General features: G+C 39.3%; 1 protein-coding gene across 6 annotated transcripts in view; it reads left to right on the top strand.

The window, feature by feature from the left end:
• The window catches only part of lrp1aa (low density lipoprotein receptor-related protein 1Aa), a 169,578-nt gene that overhangs the window by 101,384 nt on the left and 41,856 nt on the right, over positions 1-26,338 (top strand). For 3 of the 6 annotated variants that reach the window (XM_056252515.1, XM_056252513.1, XM_056252512.1), the window contains exons 39-57: positions 2,377-2,528; positions 2,734-2,858; positions 4,771-5,145; positions 10,019-10,208; positions 10,383-10,587; positions 11,741-11,933; positions 15,179-15,304; positions 15,846-15,974; positions 16,108-16,227; positions 17,549-17,662; positions 17,965-18,114; positions 19,278-19,400; positions 21,036-21,152; positions 22,032-22,160; positions 22,246-22,368; positions 23,603-23,743; positions 24,010-24,197; positions 24,677-24,860; positions 26,252-26,337. In XM_056252515.1, coding sequence (XP_056108490.1) covers positions 2,377-2,528; positions 2,734-2,858; positions 4,771-5,145; positions 10,019-10,208; positions 10,383-10,587; positions 11,741-11,933; positions 15,179-15,304; positions 15,846-15,974; positions 16,108-16,227; positions 17,549-17,662; positions 17,965-18,114; positions 19,278-19,400; positions 21,036-21,152; positions 22,032-22,160; positions 22,246-22,368; positions 23,603-23,743; positions 24,010-24,197; positions 24,677-24,860; positions 26,252-26,337 — 2,970 coding nt within the window. Of the gene's footprint in view, positions 1-2,376; positions 2,529-2,733; positions 2,859-4,770; positions 5,146-10,018; positions 10,209-10,382; positions 10,588-11,740; positions 11,934-15,178; positions 15,305-15,845; positions 15,975-16,107; positions 16,228-17,548; positions 17,663-17,964; positions 18,115-19,277; positions 19,401-21,035; positions 21,153-22,031; positions 22,161-22,245; positions 22,369-23,602; positions 23,744-24,006; positions 24,198-24,676; positions 24,861-26,251; position 26,338 lie in introns of all 6 variants that reach the window. The other 3 variants (XM_056252511.1, XM_056252514.1, XM_056252510.1) reach the window with 1 other exon arrangement.

The raw sequence follows: 26,338 nt of genomic DNA, 5'->3' as shown, positions 1-26,338 counted from the left end.
CTCAAAAGGCCTAACTGCCAGAGTTAAATTCTCCAAAGGTACACTTCAGTATTTCGCTGTCACATTGACAATTACTCCCTACGGTCATTGCCTTAGCTAAATGCCTCAATGAGCAAGTACAATCTTACCATTCACCTCGCAAGGCCAAACGGAAGGACTTGACCCAGGGCAGAGCTCAAAGGGCTTGTAATCATTTATCCTAGGAAAAAAATCCTCAAAGGGAATGTGACCAGAGACAAAAAAGGACCTTGGCCTGTCACTTTCAGGGGAACTAAGATTGGACCCCTAGAACCACCAGGGAGGCTGACTTCGTTCTATCTTAACTTTGTCAGCCTGCAACCTGTCTGCTTAACAGAATCTCTATACTTAACCCTTTGTCATAAGCCTCCAATGAGAAGGTTTTGCATTACGGCAATATCATCGGATTCCAGAGATGGGCGTCCTGGGGAGCAAGACTCAACATAACGAACCTTCAAGCGAGGGGATTGACACTGCTTATCCCGCAAGGGGTTTCCAGGACCAACAGAGCTTAAAAATAGCTCTGGGGTAGCTGAGTACTCTGCATAGTCACCCTCAATGAGGGGAGTACCTACCAAGCTCTACTAAAGCAAGTCTATCAAGGAGGCTCACAAGTAATCATTCAGCCTGATACTATTTTGCTTATAAAGAGGCCATAGGAAGGCCTATCGTTATCCAGCCCCGGGGGAGCGAAGTACTCTGCATGCAACACCTCTCAAACGAGTGGAGTACTATACAGACTTGACCACAAGGACCGCTCTGACATAGCTAGAGGAGCGAAGTACTCTATATAGCTACACTCTCGACCGAGGGGAGTACTGGGCAAGCTCTGGAGCCAGTTATAAAGGAGGCCCCTGAAGAGCCCGACAACCTGATACCAATCTGCAGAGGTCTAAGGAGCCGCTTGTATTTCAACAAGCTCAACCTGAGGTCTGCTTGTCAAGGAGGCCCAAAGAGGGCCAACAGCTCAGCACACCTAACTCTAGCAGAAAAAGTCCATAAAGGAGGCTGACACAAAGTACTCAATATGTACAACTATCTAGGTCGAGAGGAGGCCTAACCATACTCTTTGCTCAATAGACAGTCTAACGAAGAGACTCATTTTACCAAAGATCCAAATTTTTAGACAGCAGGTTGAATCTCTAAAATGAGAGGAGGCCTAATAAAACTCAAACCTAAAAGATAGATAACAGTGGAGGCTCCAAAAAGAGCCTACACCTTATGCAACTGTCAACACAGAGCTCTGCGAGCGACCTATCAGTGTTTCTTTAAAAACAGTACCAGAGGAATTTCCAAAGAGCCTATGACTCTCAAAGCTACAGTGTAACAAGGCTCTGAGAGTGAGGTTTCAGCCAGAACAACTCTCTAAAGGAGAGGAGACCTACAACCCTCTAGCCAAAAGTGTTTCTTAAGAAACTTCGAAGAGCCAATGTATTGATGATAACACTGTTGCACGGAGCTCTGGAGAGTGGAGGCTCCCGTCCGGAGACTCTCTATAATGAGAGGAAGCCTAACAACACTCAACCCCAAAAAGACAGTCAACAGAGGAGGCTCCTAAGACCACACCATTACTCCTGTCTGTATGGAGCTCTAAGAATGGTTACCTCAGCAAGAGGAGATCTGATCTATCCAGCAGATAATACCACTAAAGAGACTCACAAAAAGAATCATCTCATAGGTAAAAATACATAACTAGAGTTCTGGGGAACGAAGGACTCAGCAGGACGACTCTCTTAAACAAGAGGAGTCTAAGCTCAACCCTAGAGGCAGTTATCCGAGGAGGCTATCAGAGCCTACAACTCCAAGTATTGCCTAAGCACAGCGCAGGCCTCAGCAGAACGAATCTCCCACTGAGAGGCCAAACGGGCTAAAAACGAATCTAGGGCAATCTAAGCTCTGAGGAGGTGATGGGGGGAGGGGGGGGGCGGAGGAGAAAAAAGATCGTATTGTAATGTAATAACCCTCACTCACCTGCGCTCCTCACATAAAGTTTGACATTAGTTTATTGCTAAGCTAATTACTTAATAATTTAATAATCATAAAAGTACAAAGCAAAATAATTTTATTCAGATTTTTATTTATTTTCTCACTTTGTCCACCATCTTGAGGAGATTTTTTTATTTCACTTTTCTGCAAAGCATACATGGAATGCTGACTTATTTTTTTCTTCCTTTATTCTGGGAATGTATTCTGGGATATCTGGGAATGATGGAGAAGTCATGCCTATAATCCTGCCTTTAAATTAGACCAAAGCAACTTCCTCTTAATAACTGATGACTCAATATAGATGCATAGTAATCAAACACAATAACACAGACTGTAAAGGTCCTGATCATTCATTATCCATGCGTCCTATAGGAAGATATGCTGTACTGGTGTGACGCACGTACGGATAAGATCGAGCGCATTAACTTGGAGACGGGGGAGAACAGAGAGGTGGTGCTGTCCAGCAACAACATGGACATGTTCTCCGTATCTGTGTTTGAGAGCTACATATACTGGAGTGACCGGTCAGTGCACCATATTTGTACACCTCAACCCAATAATTCCTCCTCACAGAAATCATCTTACTCTTAACTGTTTTTGCACAGAGCCAACATGAAGATTAATCTACAGGATTTATTGAGTTTTTGATATAACTTTATTTTATTTGCTAACCCTATTTAAAGAGCCTTTGAACTTTGTCCCAACAGATAAGTATTTTTCTTTTTTTAGGACTCATGCGAATGGTTCAATAAAGCGCGGCAGTAAAGACAATGCAACAGATTCAGTGAGTCTGAGGACGGGCATCGGCGTCCAACTCAAAGACATCAAGGTTTTTAACAGAGCACGACAGCAAGGTGGGTGTTATATGACTTGGTTCTTAAAGGACAAGTTCGGTATTTTACACTTAAAGCTGCAGTAGGGAGTTTTGAGAAAACGTTGACTTAGCCTGAAAATTTGAACAAGCACAACTTACAGGTCCCACCCCCTTGCTCTCTGCTGCGCTACAGCCCTCCCTCCACAGCTCGTCCTCCACAGCGGAGCCTGTCGTGAACGCGCAGGCTAGTAAACAGGGCCACCCATAACAGCGGATAAAAAGTTATATGGCACATTCACTAATAGGGACTAAACGTCAATAATATGCTTTACATTGACTATGGCCTGCCCATACTTTGACTACAAACTTGGTCCTCAAATCATTATGTATTTTCCAATAGCCTACATGTAACTTTATAACGTTGCACTCTTTCTATAAGTTATAAACAGCTAGTAAGATAACGTTAATATAACGGTAACTAACATTACAGTATGTAAGTAATTATTCTAGCGATATATAATGCTAGATAAGGTGTGCTAGTACATTGTTTCAGCAACATGACAAGCCAGTGAATTAGCAGGTTTCAATTGTTGCTTAGCAGAGTGCGTGACATTTAATCTACATGTTATGCGGCTAGAGTTTTGACACCGAGTCAATGGGCTCTGTGTGATTCTTTCTTTTTCGCTTGTTTATCGTCATCAGTCTTTTTCCTTTTACCTTTTTGTTTTATGAGCAGGTGTCACTCGAGAATTGGCAGTTTAGGTTGTTTCTCCGTCATAAGCACAGCTGCAGCACGCCAGCAATCTTGAGTTTGAACGACGGCTCGCGCTGTGCAAGAGAGGGGTGTGATCAGCGCGTACACGAGCGTGATTGACACTGCTAAGACATTCCTCCTGGCTCTGATTGGTTGTTTCTGACCGGGAGCGTGTATTTCTTGTAAATGGCAATAGGACCACTAGGAGGAGCCAGAGGAGCTTGATTTTTACCTGATTACCTGATTTTACCTTGATTTTAGATTACCTGTCTCATATTCTACTGTCAGGACATAATGACAGTTTTAGCAAATACATTTTTTCAAAAGTTACCTACAGCAGCTTTAAAGCCCTGTTTTAAGATCGTTTCTGACGAAATAGAACGGTTAAGATTGAAATTTGGACACATGCTGCTGGCCCGAGAATTTTCGGTTTCTGTGGTTGCACCCACCCACCTCCACAATGGTTGCATAGGTGCACTGGAACAATCCTTCATAAAACGCATTAAACTGATATACTGATATACTCCCACAAAAATCGCTGCAAAAGATGCTTTCCAACAGGTTTTATCGTAGTTTTTGTCCAACTCCATTGACTTGACTTGGACAAAAACTATGATAAAACCTGTTGGAAAGCATCTTTTGCAGCGATTTTTTTGTTTAAGTTAAAACAGGGCTTTAAGTGTAAATTACCGAACTTGTCCTTTGACAGAAGTGTGCTGGGACACAACATAAATTAGCATGTACAGAACTGTTAGGAATGTGGATGTTATTATTTGTTTTACCGCTGCATTGCTACATTCTTGATTCTGACTGGTTATCACGTGTTCCATGTTCCACTTGGTTCCAAATTGTTGCAAATTGCGGTTTCGTTGCACATATAAGTTATTTTGTGTAATTGGTATCTAAGGGTCAAAGACAAGGTCATGGAAAAAGATATTGACCTATCTAGTACTTTATTCAAAAATACATAAAAAATTTCAATTCTTTCATATACATTTTATGTTGAAAATAAAAATAATTTGCCACTAAAAAGTCAATCTTGAAAATAAAATATAATAATAAAAATGTTATTTTCTTTAAGTTTTTTAATAACATGTAATATGCTATTATATGCTAATTGTCATTGAATCCATGAGCAAGATTCAGATTTCCCTTAATTGCAGCATTTCTATATTGTTTCAAACAAATCTCTTCACAGGAACTAATGTCTGCAAGAACAACAACGGTGGCTGCCAACAACTCTGTCTTTTTCGTGGAAATGCACAGCGAACGTGTGCTTGCGCTCACGGGATGCTAGCCGAGGACAGTCAGAGTTGCCGTGACTACGACGGATACCTGCTGTATTCAGAACGTACCATACTAAAGAGTGTGCACTTATCAGACGAAAACAACCTCAACGCACCCATCAAACCGTTTGAAGACCCTGACCACATGAAAAACGTCATCGCGCTAACCTTCGATTATCGTGGAGGAGGCGGAAAAGGAGCAAATCGGATCTTCTACAGCGACATCCACTTTGGGAATATTCAACAAATCAATGACGACGGGTCAGATCGGAAGACAGTGGTTGAGAGTAAGTTTCAAATAATTAATAATAATGAACATAATCTACTTTAAAGAGGCCATATTATGCTTTTTTTCAAAGTCTTGATGTTGTTTTTAGGCTCTACTAGAACAGGTTTTCCTGCTTGAATGTTGATTATTTTCCTCATATTCTCCATTATTGCAGCTCCTCTCTTCCCAAACAGATTCATTAAAATAAGTTATTACTCCACCACCTGCGTGACATCGTGGTTGAACGACCAATTTGCGACAATATGGTTTCGGGAAATAGTCGTTACTAGCTAGTTGGTTTCTTCAACGATGCATCTACTATGGTAGTTAAGCAGAGAGTTACGTCGTTGTACGGGAAACACACCCCAGGCTAGTTCCTGTCTCTATGAAGCTCCTCCTTCTGAAAAGCACACTGTGCTCTGATTGGTCGGCTGGAGCAGTGTGTTGTGATTGGTCAACCGCTTCTAGTGTGTTTGGGAAATGTCCCGCTCCTTTCCATAACCGCAAGTTTCAACACACTACTAACTAACTCAACCATGCCCCGCCCCTTTACTCTTCGTATGAATTATTTAAATAAACGTGTTTGTTCCCTGAAGAAACTCAAGACTACAATAGAGGCGTATCAGAGTTCAGAAACACTGACACTGATATAGAGAAATGATTTGGCTCATTAAATATAAAATGCTTTTTAATGGACCCTTAAATCTTGAGCTTCGGCACATAAAGGCAGTTACATGCTGTTCTCTAGAGGAGTAACGGCTCCAAATATTATTTACATATAGTGCCCCTATTATGCTATTTTAAAGGTTCATAATGTTGTCCTAAAAAACACTTTTCTCATAATATCCATTGCAGCATCAGCTCTTTTCTCTCAGTGTCTGAAACGGTTCATCAAGGATTCAGTCTCTCTAAACCCCGCCTCTCTGAGAGCTGCTCTGCTCTGATTGGTCAGATGGCCCGGTCTGCTGTGATTGGTCAACCGTGTCAGAAACCAAACCCTCATTAGCATATCTGAATTTCAGCTCTTGATCTTCCTCAGCTCTTGATCTTCCTCAGCTCTTGATACTCAGTGATACGAACAGTGACGATGGCGTTTCAATCTCATCAAAGTGGATTTGATTTCTGGAATCTGAGGGTGCAAAAAAATCGAAACATTGAGAAAATCGCCTTTAAAGTTGTTCATTTATGTTCGCGATTGTGCTGCATTCACTCATAAAAATAAATGTTTTATATATTTTGACGGTAGGAAATTTACAAAATATCTTCATGGAACATGATCTTTACTTAATATCCTAATGATTTTTGGCATAAAATAAAAATCGATCATTTTGACCCATACAATGTATTGTTGGCTATTCGCCACAAATATACCCGTGCGACATGTGACTGGTTTTGTGATCTAGGCTCACATATATCTGTAAAAGGCCAATTGGATGGAGACAGCATGTTGTTTTGTTGTTGCACATTTGCACTGTTGATAACAGAACGGTCCAAAAAGTGGATGGAAACCTGGCTTTAGTTATTTTGCTGCGCCCAAAACAAGTCCATGTGTTGTATGTGATATGTTGGTTTGATCGCAGCACCTTCTCGTTCAACTCTCCTTTAGTTGCTCACAGCTGGAGAAAAAACAAGTCAAACACTGAATCATTGCTCTAGGCGGCGGACACACAATCAAACAGGACTGGGAAAGTCTGGAGTCACGGACTGTTCCTTTGTGAGAACACAATAAACTCATTCTTTCATAAGACTTTTGGCTTTCACAGCAAGAGAATCGAGCAAAGAAAGATGTGCGTATCTGTTTATTCTTCTGTTGCCACAAACACCAAATGAATGAAGGATAATTATGATAATTGCAAACTCTCGACCAAAATGCCTCCTGAAAGAATGTTGGCTTCCTTTTGCTGAAGTGAAAAAGTTTGTCTGTCTGAAACTACAATCAAAACCAGATTCACTCTATATCCTTTAGCTTTATTTACTCTTATTTTAGGCAGAGACGTGGTTTTGACAATATTGTTTGAGTTTTATAGATTCATTTGTAGAGTCTAGCCCTTTATAAGTATATTATCCATTTGATTTGACTTTTTAGTGGCAAATTTAAACAGTATATGGTAGTCATGTAGCATTTATTTAGTTAATTCCAGTCAATTCAATAAAAGACTCAATCTTACCTTTAGCTAACTGGATAAAAGCCAAAACAATTACAAGTTTATAAAAAGCAAATAATATACATAAGACAAATCCTCTACTTGCAAACATAGTTTTCTCTAAAGGCTGGATATTTGTGACCCTGGACCACAAAACCAGTCACATGGGTCAATTTCTTTACATTTAAACTTATACATCACATTAAAGCTGAATAAATAAGCTTTCCATTGATGTATGGTTTGTTAGGATAGGACAATATTTGGCCGAGACACAACTATCTGAAAATCTGAGGGTGCAAAAAAATCGAAACATTGAGAAAATTGCCTTTAAAGTTGTTTATTTATGTTGGCGATTGTGCTGCATTCACTCATAAAAATAAATGTTTTATATATTTACGTTAGGAAATTTACAAAATATCTTCATGGAACATAATCTTTACTTAATATCCTAATGATTTTTGCCATAAAATAAAAATCGATAATTTTGGCCCACACAATGTATTGTTGGCTATTCGCCACAAATATACCCGTGCGACATGTGACTGGTTTTGTGACCCAGGGTCACATTTGTATAGTAAGTTGTAATATGTAGGAATGCTTTAGTTTATGTAGTAATACGTGTTTTATTGAAATGGGGAAAGTAAAATGAATCTGGGCTTTCAGGCACTCATATTATTTCACTGCTGACTATGAAAAATAGTTGAAATATCAGCCAGGAATGTTGTACGTCAAATATTGTAACCATTTAACAGAGTAAAAAAGAAAAATTATAGAATAAGGTTTCATTTCATCAGCATTCATGGCATGCACTTATTTACAATATTTATTCTTTTTGGCTTTTTTAAGTGCTAAATGCTTTTCTCGTACCATGTGGTTTTCATTTCACTGGTTATGTAATAAAAGCCAGTAAATCTAGCATTAAAAAACATATGTCAGCTCTTGCGTCTTTGAACCGTTTATGGTAATAAATGAACAAACAAACAATGATCGATTTGCTTCCAAATTTGCTTCCTCCCCCCTGTGTTTCATGGTTGTTATGTCTGGATATAATTTAATCATGACTAACACGCATATTTGGATATTGCCTGTAAACATGGTGCAAAAATAGAGGATTAACGAGTTGTTTCCACATGGATGTGAAGCTTTATGTCAGATGTTTCTGGTCAACGCTTAGTCTGTGAGAAACTCAATCTCAGATGGTTTATTAATTTGGAAAGTCACGTTATGAATGTACCCTTTCTGTAAAAACGCACTAAAACACATACAATGTTTAACTAAATAATTTATACCATTCTATTGCAGTCAGTACACTGTAAAATCAATAAATTATCACAAAATATGTTTTACAACTCATCAAAATAAGTTAAGCAATTTTCAAGTTATACAAGATTCAACTCACTTGTTTTAGTCAGTTTGATGTAATTTAAGTTGAAATGATGTAAACCTCAAAGTTGATTGTACTTAAAAATTTAAGGCAGAAACTTTTTTTTTTACAGTGGTGTCTTCATTATTATCTCAAGAGATCAGGTTTTCAAGGGCATTTCATATGTTTTGGTTGGTAAATGTGTAAATTATATAAATATTTATATACAGTACTGTGCAAAAGTCTTAGGCACGTTAGTATTTTCATCCAAAAAATGGGTTTAAGCCAGCAGTTATTTGTATTTTGTGTTGAGTGTGTCAGTAGGAAATTTCAGTTTACATTTCCAAACATTCATTTTGCCATTGACTGTAATAATCCAATTTTTGTACGCGCAAGGAGTCTGACAACAGCCAGTATGATCTGAACTCACCATCATTGAGTCCATCTGGGATTTAATGAAGAAACAGTAAAACTGAGACACACCGAATCCAGAAGAACTGCGGCAATTGGGAAAATAATAACGTGTCTTGACAATATAACATGCACCGGTGCACTGGACTGTTGATTTAAAAAGCTGGTTGTGTTCACTAATATTTGACGTGATATGATAAGCGATCGTTAGATTTAATCAGCGCGATTTACTGCAATGCTTTTTTTCCCTTAGTTGGTCAGAACAAAAGTGGATGTTACTTGCTTGTTCAGACGACATTTTCCGGTGAAAATGCATATGTTGGTCATACTTCCAAAAAGAATAATCTGTGATTCTGAATGCCAGTATCCACACCGGCACGGTGATTGACAGCTGCACATTCTCCTCAAAACATTGTGTTCGCCCGCGCTGTGCCGATCCGAGGCACAACCCACGTAAAGTTGATAATTCCGCGAATAACTGCAATTGCAGATTTCGAACAGAGATGGCGACAAAGAGGAAAAACTACGGACTGCAGCTTTAACTGAAAAGAGATGGTTATTTTCCAACAGCGTACATTTTTTTATGTTCTTTGTACCGTATTGATCAGTCTACCTAAAATACATTTTTGGTGATGAGGATGAAAGAGGAAGGGAGGAGATGCTGGATTACAGGATTTTGTTTGAATAAGCAATGAATGTATGAAATCCAAATTTTATAATATATATATATTATTTATTTATTTCTTTTGGTTAGTAGAAGTTCTGAATGGACGGTAACTCAAACATTTAGTAGCCAAATTAATTTCAAACCCTGGATGTTTGTCATCTCAATATTGACCAACATAATTGTGATTAGGATTTTCGCCATAATCAAGCAGCCCTAAACCATGAGAAAATTCCAAGACAATTGTATTCTCTTTTTTTTCTATAATAATATAGCAGCTAAAATGTTTTTAAATGTTTTCTGTTTGCAGACGTTGGGTCAGTGGAAGGCTTGGCGTATCACAGAGCCTGGGACGCTTTATACTGGACCAGTTACACCACGTCCACCATCACCCGTCACACTGTAGACCAGAGCCGGTGGGGGGCGTTCGACCGGGACATCGTCGTCACCATGTCAGGAGATGACCACCCTCGAGCATTCGTCCTGGATGAATGTCAGAAGTGAGATTTTTCTGTCCAATTTCTTCATTTCACAACAACTTTCAACATTCAAAACAGTTTTCATTAATCGTTCTCCTTTGGAAAGTGGGGTCATGTTGCATTCAGGATGGCATTAGTAAGACAATATTGCACTCAACATTTGTCATTGACTCCCATTCCTCTGCTGTTCACCAGCTTGATGTTTTGGACGAACTGGAACGAGCAGTCTCCCAGCATCATGCGTGCTCAGCTGTCCGGTGCCAATGTCCTCGTGATCATCGGCAGTGACATTCGCACTCCTAATGGACTCGCCATCGACCATCGTGCGGAGAAACTCTATTTCTCTGATGCTACGCTTGATAAGATCGAGCGCTGCGAGTATGACGGCACCCACCGTTATGTAAGTTGGAACTTGCACCCATTAGTGTCCAATTTTGTTTAATTTAAGCAAGACACTACAGGTAAAACACTGTTAGGTGTGTCATACTCTGGCCGATTCAGGGCTATTTGGCTTCTCATAATGTGCTGTTTTAGATTAGTAGGAAGAAAAACTCCAAAATACACTTTTAAGTGTTTATTTTATTGCTGTTTATCTGTTTGCATCTGTAGATTACAATTACAATACATAAGTTTAAAGACCATGGGTTTTGAGTCGGAAATCTCCACCTAAGTACAGCACACTCTACAGCTTTATTCCCATCTATATCCTGAAGGGTTTTACTCTGAGGGAAACTTGTAATATATTTTGTCTTTTCAATTCTTAACGTAATCAATGATCTGGGGAAGTATGGTAATATCTAATAGTTACCTGCTGTGACTGATTAAGTACAGTTCATTGAAAATAACAGATTAAAAATTAGGATAACATTTTAGCTGCCCTCAATATTGTCTATTTCAGTTTTATGAATTCAATTGATTAGACATGCTTTTTGATTATTAAAATGAATTAAAATCCAGAAATATTTTAATTGAGAAAAAAATGGTAACACTTTACAAAAAGGTGTCATTTGTTAATATTAGTTATTAGCAATAAAAAAATACTTCTGCAATTATTCATCTTAGTTCATGTTAATTCCAAGATTTACTAATACATTATTAAAATCAAAAGTTACTCTAAGTATCTGTTAATATTATCTGAGCAAATAATTTTATTTGTTTTAACTAACATTAAAAAAGAAGAATACATGTATCAAAGAAGAATAACTGCAGGAAATGTGTTGCACATTGTTATTTAATATTATAATAATGCATTTTATACTTTATTGTAAAGTGTTACCCCCCCCCCCCCCCCCCAAAACAAAAAAACAACAACAACAAAAAAACAGAATTTTGGGCCCTAAATGGTGGTTTTCTTTGACTACTACATAGAAAGTTTTGAAGAATCAGTCCATTTAGTATTAAAATGTTAAAATAATAATTAATAATGATAATTAAAATATAAAAATTGATTGCAATTATTTCTGGGGCAATAAATTGTCTAAAAAAAATGTTTTATTGTGTTAAACTTCAAAAATGTGAAAATTCCTGCTCTGTATATGTTGTGACTCCTGTAGGTGGTTCTGAAGAACGAGCCGGTGCATCCCTTCGGTCTGGCCGTGTACGGTGACCACATCTTCTGGACCGACTGGGTGCGCAGAGCCGTCCTCAGAGCCGACAAATATGTTGGCGGAGAAATGAAAGTGTTAAGAGCTGATATCCCACAACAGCCAATGGGGATCGTCGCTGTGGCCAATGACACGAATAGCTGTGAGTGAACGAGCGTAATGGCAGCGTGGTCGAGTGCTTTAAAGCGAGCGATTGCCTTACAGTGTCCTGTCATCTCAACCGCGTAATTATGTGCCAAAAGTAATCAGTGATTGTCACAGAACCGAGAAGAACTCTATAACGCTGGGGAATGACACCATCACACACAATCAATATCTATCATCATGCTTCTCTAAGTGTGATAGAAGCAATTCTCAAGCACTCAAACGCCCAAAAACAACATCTCTGAAGACCCCTATTTACTGTCCTCCCAACCAAAATGTTAACCGGACCGAAACTGAAAAAATAGCAAATAATGATAGATTTGAAAACCCCCCAAAAAGTTATCAGCTAAGATATTTCTTCCATTAAATACCCTGTATTTCTTGGAAATATGAAGTAAAATGAAAACAGGCTGAAAACTCTGTCATGTTTACTTTAAAAATCATCATATCCTGGATAATTCTGATGTCCTGTCGTAACATACTCTAATATTAAGAACTCTCTGTCCAAACCATTCAGAACATCTGTTGAAATTAAACTGCAGTCGACTCTTTCCAAATTATAACTATGAGCTCATCATCATGTAATCATACATATTTGCAGATTTAAAGAATTAAGCAGACCTGCCCTATTGAATAACAGTGAACTACATCAGTATGTGAGGGTTGGCCAATCATAACAGAGTTTATTTGCATACAGAGGTCTTAAAGGCACAGTAGCGAGAACGGCCTATTTAACTGAGAGTCTCAGAGTTGGTATAAAATGGCCGTGAAAAACTAAATTGTAAGACACATGATTTCAGTTAATTCCTTAATTACACATTCTGCTCCCTTCAGCCAATTAGATAGCATAGCCTTCATATAGTAGGATTTGTAAATTACAGCATAAACCCTATTCAGATGGTAATCTTGAGGTTTCTCATGAGAACGTAAGGTATTTTCAGCATTTACAGGGTCTAGTCTGTGATTTTATTGCCGTCCGAATCCAGAATGTCAGGGTTTTTCTCCCACCGCCAGCGTAAAAATACCATTTTTACTAATACGTAAAAATTCCTGTCATCATTTATTTACCCTCATGTTGTTCCAAAACTGAGTTTCTTTGTTCTGCTGAACACAAAAGATGAAATTTTAAAAGATGTTGGTAACCAGACAGTTGTTGGACCCCGATTGACTTCCATAGTATTTTTTTCCATCAACCGACATGGTTACCGACATTCTTCAAAATATCTTCTGTTTGTGTTCAACAAAAGAAATAAATTCATACAGGTTCGGAACAACTTGAGGTAAATGATGACCGAATCTTCATTTTTGTGTGAACTATCCCTTTAAGTATAGGCAGCTTCTTCTGCGGTCAGAGAATCCCATCTGTGAGAACTGAGTGCCAGACGTACTAACGCTTTTGCGCCCACTTCAGCCGTATTTGTTTCGCTAAGTGCGCATAAAACCATGGCGAGGTATGTACGAACGGGACGCACCGAGATGAAAGCGCAGACTGCCTGTCGCGGGAACTGAAAATGGCAAAATGTGCTTTTCGTGTCATGCATATGCATTCATGGGATGGTCAAGGGGAAAGTGGGAGTGTCACATAAAGAGATGGGAGGGGAAAGTAAACTGCGCCTAATTATGTATTCCGCGTTATGTACAGAAAAAGCTGCTGAAAGCGCCTCTATTTTGCACTGAAAATTCTCCGCCTTTTAAAAGCAGGTGTAACTTATGAAGCGGGTTTCCTGGCATATGCCTCCTGGTGAAATGGCAGCAGTAATCCGAGCAAGACGAAGACATGATAGGCTAAGGATCACACTTTTTCAGTTGAGAAACGAAATCATTAATGGTGTGTTCACACCGAACGCGAATAGAGCATCAAATACGCGTATATCGCGTCTAGTTAGACGCTTGAACATTCGTTCGAGTTCAAATTTTTCAACTTGCACGGAAGACATTCGCGGCAAACGCGTCGCCCAATTCGCGTCATTCGCGAGTCGCGCCGGGCGTTTCGCGATGCGTCTATTCGCGTCTTTGCATTGACTTTGTATGTAATCTACTCGCGCAAATAAATTGGGTTAGTTCACCCAAAAATGAAAATTAAGTCATTAATTACTCACCCCCATGCTGTACCAACCCCGTAAGACCTTCGTTCATCTTCGGAACACAAATGAAGATATTTTTGATTAAATCTGAGAGGTGGATCACTGCTACATAGGCTGCCTAAGGGAATGAAACTTGACGGCCCAGAAAGTCATTAAAGAAAATGTTTAAATATTCCATGTGCCTACAGTGGCTCAACTATAAGTTTATCAAGCGACGAGAATACTTTTTGTGCGAAAAAAACACATAAATAACGACTTTATTCGACTATTCCATTACTTCCTTGTGGGCCTGAGACGAGAGTTCAAGAGATTTCCACAACGCATGCGCGAGAACATGGAATATTTAAACATTTTCTTTAATGACTTTCTGGGCCGTCAAGTTTAATTCCCTTAGGCAGCCTATGTAGCAGTGATCCACCTCTCAGATTTAATCAAAAATATCTTCATTTGTGTTCCGAAGATGAACGAAGGTCTTACGGGGTTGGTACAGCATGGGGGTGAGTAATTAATGACTTAATTTTCATTTTTGGGTGAACTAACCCTTTAAATTCGCGTTCGGTGTGAACACACCATAAGCGTTACAGATTAAGCAGCTACGCAATATTACAGTACTGAAAGAAATCAAAGATGACATCGAATCTCCATCTCAGCGTTCACATTCCCTTCCAGCAGTTGTTAAACTCCTCGCTACATTACAATTATTAGTGTCAGGACAATTTCAAACAGTCATAGCATCAGCAGTGAGAGGAGGAGGCCCATTCAATCGCGCGTTTAAATACGCGCAATTTACGGTATAGTGTGTGTGGACAGGCGCTGCTGATTATTTGATGAACTGCAGGTTTGGTAGCCTACTGCGGTTTCACATCAAGCGCTTTCTGCGTCTTGGCCATGGCGCTATTAACGCTGCGTTGGCAAATGCACGTACATTTGGCCCTGAGTGTTTACAACTGTGTGCTGTGAATAGGGAACGGTTTTCTGTTAATCTGTGTGCAAATGGGTAGTGAATTTTAAATGGGTTATTTGTATATCTGTTTGTGTGTTTCATGAAGGGGGGCATAATAATGTTTCCTTTCAAGGGAACTAGAGCTGCGTCGAAACACTGATATATTACAAATGATATCTGGTGTCTGAATAATGTTTGTTTTGACTGTATGTGCAGGCGAGTTCTCGCCCTGTCGGGTGAATAACGGTGGCTGTCAGGACCTGTGTCTGCTCTCATCCGACGGACGAGTCAACTGTAGCTGTCGTGGAGAGAGGAAACTTCTGGAGGACAACACCTGCATCGGTGAGACACCGCGAACAAGCACACACTCCACACATCAGATGTCTGCTTACGCAATCACTGTCATTCAAATAAAGTGTTCATAGTTAACTGATTATATAGAGGTGAAAAGAGTCCCATACAGAGACAGGCCTAAATCTCCATGCTCAAAAACACAAAGACAATAGCAAGTCAATTCGGAGGATCATTGATATTTCATTCCAAACCCACACGACTTCTGTTCATCTTCGAAACACAAATTAAGATATTTTCAATGCAACCTGAGAGATTTCTGTCCCTCCATTGAAAGTCCATCCCACCAAAGCTTTCAAGCTTCAAAGAGTTCATAAGGAGATTGTACAAGTAATCCATGTGAATCGAGTCTTCTGAAGAGACACAATCATTTCATTTGATGAACAGATTTAATTTAGGCTTGTATTTCCATATAACCAGTGATCCACATATATATTCAACACTTACATGTACATTATAATTAATGTATTAAATGTTTGAAGGGATATATGTTCGCGTGCACTGTTGACTGTTGTCACCTTGTGTCGTTCAGCTCAGAACACGTCGTGCAGCAGTATGGATGACTTCGAGTGTGGGAATGGAGACTGCATCAAATACACACTCACCTGTGACGGCATGGCCCACTGCAAAGACAAGTCAGACGAGAAGCAGTCCTACTGCAGTGAGTGTGTGTGTGTGTGTGTGTGTGTGAGTGCGTGCCGTGCGCGTGTGTGTGTGCGTGTGCGCGTGCATGCGTGTGTGTTATGAATGCTCACAACGCATGTGTCGCTCTAACAGTCTGTATTTGTCTTCAGCTAACCGTGTGTGTAAGAAGGGCTACAAGCGCTGTGTGAACGGACGCTGTGTCGGTCACAGTCACTGGTGTAATGGACGGGATGATTGCGGTGATAACTCTGATGAACTCTTCTGTAACGGTAAGACCGCCTGTTCTACATATCTGTATACACTATATACCACACTAGGGGCCCTATCTTGCACCCGGCGCAAATGACTTTGTACACTGACGCATGTATCATCCCTTTTTTGCGCGGGCTTTTCCCTCCACAGACGCACGTCGGTAAACTAGTAAATGAACTTGCGCTCCCTGGGCGGGTCGGCGCAAAAAGGAGGCGTGTTTCGGCGCAAACATTCCCTAGTGCTATTTTGCAGTTCCAGAAAACAATTGCGCCACTGACCAGAAAAAACCTAGTCTAAAGTCATAGCATACACTTTGTTTCTCTAATCAACACAGATGCAGCAGTTTTTATTTTTGCAAATCATACATTATAACAAGGAAAAATATTAACACATGAGGGAAATCATTGTGGTGTCCATGAAGATGTAAAAAAAATTTTTTTTTTCCTCCCACGCCTGTTTAACCGACGCTGATTTGGGTGGGTTTCTCCCAGTGTAATTTATTCCTGTGATCAAAGCATCATTACTCCAGTCTTCAGTGTCACATGATCCTTCAGAAATCATTCTAATATGATAATTTGTTGCTCAAGAAACATTTAAGCGTCTCAACAAAGCGTCTGCTAAATGAATAAATACAATTTATGATTGTTGACAATGTTTTTGCTGCTTAATATTTGTGTGGAAACCATTCAAAAGTTTCAGGTAAGTAAGATTAAGGAAAAAGAAATTAATACTTTTAGTTAACATGGAGGCATTAAATTAATCAAAAGTGACGGTAATGACAATGTTACAAATGTTTCTAATAAATGCTGTTCTTTTGAGCTTTCTATTTATCAAAGAATCCTGAAAAAAAGACAAAAACAACTTTTTTTTCCAACATTTATAATTAATAATTAAGCATTTTGTTTCAACTGATGTCATTGTTAAACCTGCTGTAAAAAATCAAATGAAACATGAAAAGACAACATGGAATGGGTGAAATGTAAAATTTTGCTCCCAAATCAAAGAAATCATTAGGAATCATTAGAGATAAGAATTTATAATGATTCTTTTTTTGAATATTTGGTCAAATGCATTATCACGGGCCTGTAAAGTTATAGAATAATCTGGGACTCATGCAGATTAAATGTTTCGCAGTTTACCAGAGAAATTATTAGTGACATGCAATGTGTCATTTTTATGTCAAAACCACTATCAATCAATCATTGTATTTCAGTAATTATTTGGGAAATGTTCCAAATTGTCATGAAAGGTCATTGAAATGGTCCTAAAAATGTTCTTTATAATTGCACATGTTTTGCACTTGTATGAGTAGATTGTTCTGTGTGTGTTGTACTGTAGCCACCCTGTGCACGGCGGATCAGTTTCAGTGCAGAGACGGCTCTTGTGTGTCCAACTCCAGCCGCTGTAATCAGGTGTTGGACTGTGAGGACGCCAGCGATGAAATGAACTGCTGTGAGTTACGCTAGGACATTACATTTACATTCAGTATTTCAGACTTTCAGATTATCATCTAACTGGATCTGTGACATGCTGTTGATTACAACAGACAATCAATTAAAAAAAAGCACACACATTAAAGTACAACAAAGTAAAATCCTGACAAGAAATGTTTGAGTTTTTATTCAAATCTCTATCAAATAACTTAGCAAATAAACAAAAGTTTATTCATAACCAAAATAAACATTAGCAAGTCATTGAAAGCTGCACATACTGTTCTTTGGTTTCTTAAGCCATTGTGTTGTCTTGTTTCTCAGCGGCTTCCGATTGTTCCAGTTATTTCCGTCTGGGTGTGAAAGGCGGCCCCTATCAGCGGTGCGAGTTCACCACTCTGTGTTACGCTCCATCATGGGTCTGTGACGGAGCGAATGACTGCGGAGACTACTCAGATGAGAGGAACTGCCCAGGTAAACACACACTCGGCCTTTTAAAGGGTCTTTCCTCTTCATTTTGTCCATTTTAAGCAATGAAAGTAAAATCTTGACAAGAAATGTTTGAGTTTTGTTTCAAATCTCTGAAGTTCGAATGCAGACTTTGGGATTTCAGAAGATCTGAGCACATACGGTGTGTGCTGTGTGCTTTCCTCTCAATAACAAAATAAACACACGACAAAAACAGAAGATCGGAAAGCATCTGCGATGTGGAAATGTTTGCAACAGCTCTGAGATTCAGACTCCAGTCGCCTCATGTTTATTTATAGCACTTTATACAATAGATTGCTTTAAAGCAGCAGCTTTATGGTATTAAACAGAAAAAAACAGGGTCAGTGTCGCTTTAAATTAGAATTACAACTTCAGTTTCTACTATAAAGCGGCTCTCCGGTGTGTTCATGTTTTTACTCGCGTCTGACCTCGACGGACTCATAAGAAATGACCCAGAAAAGATTTACACCTCAGAGGCTCTATTACAGATGGACGAGCACCCGTGGAGAAACATGAGATATTCTCCATTCATTTTCATTCATTTTAAAATAAAAATAAAATCGATTGAGATTCTGCTGTTATATTTAGCGTTACAACATAACCTGAGACAAAAGCTTGTGCTGTCTGTTGATATGTAGGTTGGGCAGAAAAACATAAATCTGCACATATGCAATGGATCAGTGGTAGTTTAAAGGTTTTTAAACTTTCCCGTAAAGTTTGCTTTGACTCCTGAAACAAACTCCAAAAGAAGTTGTTTTGTTAGAAACTTATGAAGCCGAGGCACTCGAGATTAAAAGATCTAAAAAGCCTTTATTTACTCATGGCTTAAATCATTTATAAAACAGTTAGAAAAAGGCACACTGACACGTTGCGCTTACAAGCCTTCATCAGGCGTCACGCTGTTTTTAAATTATTTAAGCATTGAAGCTTTTTAGATCTCTTAATCCTGAGTGCCTCCGCTTTATATGTTTTTCATGGAATAAACTATTCCTTATCCAAAAAGCACCAGGAAAAGAAGATTTTATACCCAACTCTGCCTTCTTCTTTATGAAGCCAAGGAAGTTTGTTTTGGCCCGATTTTGTCCAAAACAACGTCACAACATCTTAAACTCATTTGTCTCTTTTTTTCTTTTCTTTTTATTCGTCAGATAAAAAAAAGAGAAAGTGTCCATCAAACTTCTTCGCTTGTCCCAACGGCCGCTGTATCCCCATGAGCTGGACCTGTGATAAGGAGAACGACTGTGACAGTGGCGCTGATGAGCTGCACTGCGGTGAGTTTCTCTCTTATATTCAGCTAATAAACACTAGCCCACCTCACTGTTCATTTACTCTTGCCCCGCCAGCATAAAAAAAAAAAATTGCCAGCATTTTTGATCATGTTCACAAAACTTTCATGGCCCCCAGAACATTTCGTTGTATGAATATCTGAACATACAAAAAATCAAAAGAAAGAACAGAGCCACTCCCTTTTAAAAAACATTTTATTCTAGCTTTACGCATTCTTTATTTATCAACACTTGACTTTGGGTAAGCTTCATGGAAAAAGCAATATTTTGAACAAAGTGTAATGAATAGTGTGACTGATTAACCACAGAAAGTTGTATCGTTGGCTCAGAGACGAGGGATCCAAATGCAGATGAAGTGTAGTAATAATAATCAAAATACACAAAAGACATAAACCAGGGAAACAGAACTAACTTAGAACTTAAATAACAAGACATGTGTAAACAATTAATTGGGAGTGATGAAAGGAAGCAGGAACTGAATACAAACTAAGAGTCAACCTTATACAAGTCCACATTACAAAACAAAAGAATGAAGACGCAGAATTCATTATAAGAGTAATACCAGGTTGTTGTTTTTTTCAAATAAGGTTTTGTCAGATTTATAAAAAAATTTTAAAGATAAAGTCGCATGAAACAGAAGCTGCACTCGTCTTTTCTTCCCTATTGTGTCGTATATCTGAGTGAAACGGCTTCTGGAACAAGAGTTAATGTGGGCGGGGCTTGAGTTTGTCTGTGGGGAATTGATTGGATGGTTGGGGTTTGCTATTGGTGGATCTCATGTGAGTGACAGGTTGCCCCGCCCACATCATCAGAGAAGAGAAGAGATGCTGAAAGAGAGAGGGGAAGTTATTCTGATTCAAGATTACCTGGAACATGAATTTAAACAATAATGATATGCACCAATAAATAATTTAGAATAAATTCTGCAATATTGCTAGCCTGGGTTTTCCCATGCTGCCTTGAGCGCAGCGCGACTTTATTCACGCTACTAGGCAGTCTGGATACCATGAACCAGATTTTCGCCTCAGCGAGGGGATTCTTCAATCACAGAACGGGGAGGGAGCAGCAAGACGATGACGACGTCTATACGACACGTTTATACCTATGGATCCAACATGGCAGCAGACGCGAAGTTACCTTTCGATGCAGCCCTAGATAGTGTTCTAAGTAGTTTATATATAGTACACTACACATAAATCTCTGACCCATCGTCTTCTTCCTTGTCGAATTTCTTTCGCTCTACATACGTCATCTGGTATAACTGAAACGATTGGCTATGAGCTACGTACAGGCGCATTTGATAGACATTTGTAGCACCCAATAAACGGCTCTGGGCATTCGTAAACCACGCCTTAAATACGAGAAAATGAACATGTGGTTCCCAGACCACGTCTCAATGTCAATGAGACGTGGTCTGACGTTAGCCAGGCTACAATATTGCATTAAAAAAAACAAGAATTGTCAATTTTGAATTAATTGTGACTTTAAGAACATATAAACACACTTTCAGATCTGTCCAGTTCATTTGAGGTCATTTGTTCCAGAATCTTTGAAATAAGTTTTGTCTATGAATAATCTTGTGAATAATTCACTAACGGGTCGTTGAATTGTTCTGCTCAGATAAGTTCTGCTCAGCGACGCAGTTTGAGTGTGGGAATCATCGCTGTATCTCCAGCAGCTGGGTGTGTGACGGAGCGGACGACTGTGGAGATGGATCAGATGAGGACAGCAGATGCAGTGAGTGTTGATACTTCAAAACAGCATGAAACGGGACATTTAAAGTATAACAAATAGCTTGACTGATGGATCACAGAGAATAAAACTGTTTTTAAAGTGCCCCTATAATGCTATTTTAAAGGTTCCTAATGTTGTTTCAGAGTCTCCTACAACAGGTTTACACGCATACAAGCTCAAAAAACACTTTAATTTCCTCATAATATCCATTGCAGCATCAGCTCTTTTCTCTCAGTGTCTGAAACGGTTTATCAAGGATTCAGTCTCTCTAAACCCCGCCTCTCTGAGAGCTGCTCTGCTCTGATTGGTCAGATGGCCCAGTCTGTTGTGATTGGTCGACTGTGAACAGAAACCAAACCCTCATTATCATATCTGAATTTCAGCTCTGGATCTTCCTCAGCTCTTGATACTCAGTGATACGAACAGTAACGATGGCGTTTCAATCTCATCAAAGTGGATTTGCTTTGTCAGCAGAAAACAGCGTCTTCTTTACATGAACAACACGAGCCAAACTCTTCCAGTCTCAGATACAACTACAGTGTTTGAGGGTCAAAGTAGACGTTGTTCACGGCAGCCGATGAAGAACATAGACTGGCATTATGCAAATCTGTTACAAACCTGCGCAGATTCAGCAGGAAGTGAGACTGGAAATACTGACGACTCGTTTCAGTTCAGAATCACTTCTTTCTTTCGGGAGACAAAAACTTTATTTGTGCTGTGCAGAACTTTGCAGACCTCACAGTCACAAACAGCTCAATTACACAATACATGAACGGGAATATCCCAAAAAGCACAACAGGGGCGCTTTAACATAATAAGTGACATTGAATTATTCTAGAAATTGTTTTACATGTCTGTGAATCATGTGTGTTTTTGACTCAGAGAATAAAACGTGCAGTGCGGACGCGTTCCAGTGTCCCGACTCACACAAGTGTGTCCCGCAGCGCTGGGTGTGTGATGGCGACAGAGACTGTCCGGACGGAGCCGACGAGAGTGTGAAGGTTGGCTGTGGTGAGTGGTCAGATACTCCACTGGCTTTTGTGCAAATACTGTGCAAATCACTCCTGCTAAACATTCTGTGTCTTTTTTCGTTCAGTGTTCAATAACACGTGTAAGGCGGGAGAGTTCATGTGTCAGAACAGACAGTGTATCCCCAAACATTTCGTGTGTGACCACGACAACGACTGCGGCGACGGATCCGACGAATCTCAGGAGTGCGGTACGTTCACGGTTATTTCAAACAAGATAATTATTAAAGCTACAAAGTCAAGAGCAGTGAGTGATTTTCTCTTTCTTTTGTTCTTTGATTATCCTTAACGTCAGACAGCAGCAGGTTTATTAGGCTGCTGTCACTTTAAGACATGACGCAGATCTGACACGCATCCCGTTTTCCCACAACTCTTTACGCTCATTTAAGATTTTATTTAACTCATTTAAAACTGTGCTTGTGAGGATACTCGACAAAACACGGCATTTTGCCATCATTTTGTGCGTTTTTGTCCATTCAAGCGCTGTCTGAAGTGGCTTTCTGTGCGCACGTGTGTGTGTGTGTGTGTGTGTGTGTGTGTGTGTGAAACACACACAGGAGATTTACAGTAGTAAACGCTCTGCCTTCTCTTTTGTGTCTTATTGTGCTTGAATGGTTTAAAAGCATTTGCATGAATGAGAGCATGATTATCTAATGTAACGGAGCCAAAGGATGGATTCTACTTTAATTGCATTAAATATTTTTTATGCGCTAAAATGAAAATAATTAATTGTTTGCGTTAACGCGGTAATATTGACAGCCCTAGTTGATTGGCAACAAGCTGAATTATAATACTTTTTAATATTTTATTTTATTTCAGATAATGTTTATTTTATTGCAAAGCAACATTTCTCATTTTTGTTTATAGGTGCAGATCAAAATCATATTCAAAATAGGGTTACATATTATTGATAGTCCACTATAAACATCCTACCAACTAAATGTAACTTTGCATCTATATGTCAACTAACTCTCATTAGAGTATTAGTAGACTGTTAGGTTATGGCTAATGGGTTAGCAGAATAAGTTGACATGTAGTTGCAAAGTTACTTATAGTCAGTCGAATGTCTGTTGAGGAGCATTAAAATAAAGTGTCAGCCGATATTAATCAGACAGTCTATTAATACTCTAATGACTGCTATTGACATGTAGTTGGAAAGTTACTTATAAAATGTCTGAAGTGTTACCCAAAATATTAACAAAAAGAATAATAGTATATCATCGATAGTAAAATAACACTGCCTCTTGGCAATATTCGTGTGAACACACCTTAAGAACAATATTGTTAAAACAAAAAGAAGAGAGAATAAAACATCAGCAAAACTCTTTTACTGTTTTGGCACCCATTACTACAGAAGTGATGTTTGAATAGGTTTGACTTCACTGTGTTATTTGAGACCTCATCAGTCTGTGTTCATCTCTGTAGAGTATCCTGCGTGTAAGGCCAATGAGTTCCGCTGTGACAACGGCCGCTGCCTGATCCAGAAGTCATGGGAGTGTGACGGAGAGTTCGACTGCCATGATCACTCAGACGAAGCTCCCAAAAACCCTCACTGTGACGGCTCGGGTATGAACTAAATGCTAATCCAGCTACATATCCTGTGACCTTGTTCTAAATGACAAAGCAACAAACTATCATCATGTAGTGTGAAACAGGACCAACCGAGCTGAGAGCATTTGAGAGACACAGAACAATGCAGGCACACTATTCAAATATCAATTTTTGGAAAACATGTCCTAATGGTTATACTAGAAACTGCAGGGCTCTCGTGGGCTGGACCAGTCCAATCTGCACATGCATTTAATGGTTCTTTCTTTTTTTCCTTCAAGCAGAAAAGAAGTGTAATGAGACGGCGTATGCGTGTGGGAACGGTAAATGCATCAGCGAGATGTTACTGTGCAATCGTAACGATGACTGCGGCGATGGATCGGATGAGCTGAACTGCTTCATTAATGAATGCCTGAACAGTAAACTGAGTGGATGCACTCAGCTGTGTGAGGACCTGAAGATCGGATTCAAGGTAAAGGTCATGCTTATGGCACTTTCCCATGTTTAGAACATAAACTTCTTTAAGGCAAGACACTACTGGTGAATAGGGTGAAGAAAATGAACCAATATCACCATACTTCCACAGGTTATTATTCACAGTATATTAAGTTTTGTGAAAAGCAATTTTTAAATATGCGAATAAGGAATAATCGAATTAAATATCCATTAATTTGCGAGGTTCTAAAGTTTCATTTTCATGACATAGTTCAAGGGGATTTTTATTACTGCATAATTCAGAAAATAATGTCAACAGCCAGAAAATGTTTTTAAAAATAAAATGTTATAAATTAGGTGGGAAAACAAACCCCTATGTAAAAACCTACAGAATGTAAATGCATGAAAAACATGTTTTTGTCTGTAGGGTCTTGCTTTTAAAAAATACTATTTACTTTTATTTACTTTACACTGGCACAATCCGATACTTACTTTTCTTTGTGTTTCTCTCTCCAGTGCAGATGCCACACTGGCTTTAGACTGAAGGATGATGGGAAGACCTGTGTAGATGTGGACGAGTGCTCCACCTCGTATCCCTGCACACAGCATTGCATCAACACACACGGCAGCTTCCGATGTGTGTGTGTGGACGGCTTCCAGCTCAGCCCCACCGACCACACCATCTGCAAGTCCACCTCTGGTACGAGTCTCTGTCATGTTCGGTCGCAGTAAAGATGAGATGAGATCTAATCGCAGGCAGTAACAGTTTATTCAACTTTAAAGGGGACCTATTATGCACTTTTTATAATGTGTCCCCAGAGTGTGTCTGTGAAGTTTCAGCTCAAAATACCCCACAGATCGTTTATTATACCTTGTTGTAAATGCCAATTTTTGAGTTGAAGTAAAAACATGCTGTTTTCGAGCATGTATCTTTAAATGCAAATGAGCTTCTGCGTGTACCGCCCCCTTTCCAGAAGAGGGCGGAGCCTTTACAGCAAGTGCCTCGGACACTCTGTCAAAAACTATCAAAACATTTGACATTGCATGAGTATTAAACTAAGTTCTCTTTCACGTCTTATTGCACTTAACCTGTCTAATGCACACAAGGTTGTGTCAAAAACACACACAAAGATCACATAAACACAGTCGGTTATGTCTGTGGACGTAAACAGCAGGGAAATAAATCGCATGTGTATATTAGATCTGTATTAAAGTGAAATCAGTGTAATATACAGTAGCTACTGCTATATATGCTGTAAATATGAATCAAACAACAAAAGAAAAACAGAAAATCACTCACTGCTCTTGACTGAACAACTTGAATAGCTTTAATAAGAATACATTTCTTACGTGAGCGCTGCTGTTAAATGCTCTGGTGAGGAGATAAACATGGCGGACTGTGTTCAGCTCAATGAGGGGCGGAGTCTATGCTATTAGGGCGGAGTCAGTCAGCAGTCGTGGGCGGGGCCTTTGCACATTCCTGAACATTTTGAGACATTATTTCATTATTTATGGGGAAGGTAACAAACAGAGTGTATGGATTTTTACCACAATAGGGTGGTTGTGTACACACACTGCAAACACATAAATACAGTATGTTAAAAAACATATAAAAGTGAATTTTGCATAATAGGTCCTCTTAAACACTAAATAAAACACTCAAGGCAAGCAGGAACAGAACAACTGGTAACACGGTGTGAACGGACCATGAACATAGACACAGATAATCCCGTACATTTGTGAGGCTCTAGACTTGGATCCCTCAGCGGGGTCCCAAGTGCTGATGTCTTAGTTGAGCTCGCCATGATTCACACGAGACATGCACTTAAGTGGGTATTATCTTTCCCATAGCGTCACTATCTCCGACTCAGCACTTGAAAGGGAACTACAGATGTCTAAAAAAAATAAAGACTTAAAGTAAATGTGTATTTTGAATGTCTTCTTTCCACAAGTCTGAAAGAAGTCAAGGAATGGAAGCATAAAAAGCCTAAATCTCCAAATTTGCAAGTGCATGGCATGTTTATTCATACCTGCAGTCATGGGAGTTTCTTTTTTACTTTAATATGTTTTCATTTTCACTTCACTGTATAGAGGAGGAGCCGTTCCTCATCTTTGCCAACCGTTATTACTTGAGAAAGCTCAACTTGGACGGCTCAAACTACACACTCATAAAGCAGG

The sequence above is a fragment of the Rhinichthys klamathensis genome, unplaced genomic scaffold (assembly GCF_029890125.1).
Source record: "Rhinichthys klamathensis goyatoka isolate OS25496 unplaced genomic scaffold, OSU_Roscu_1.1 h1tg000095l_1, whole genome shotgun sequence".
Lineage (NCBI taxonomy): Eukaryota > Metazoa > Chordata > Actinopteri > Cypriniformes > Leuciscidae > Rhinichthys > Rhinichthys klamathensis.
Note: the sequence above shows the minus strand (reverse complement) of the source record. Positions and strands in the feature narration are given on the sequence as shown.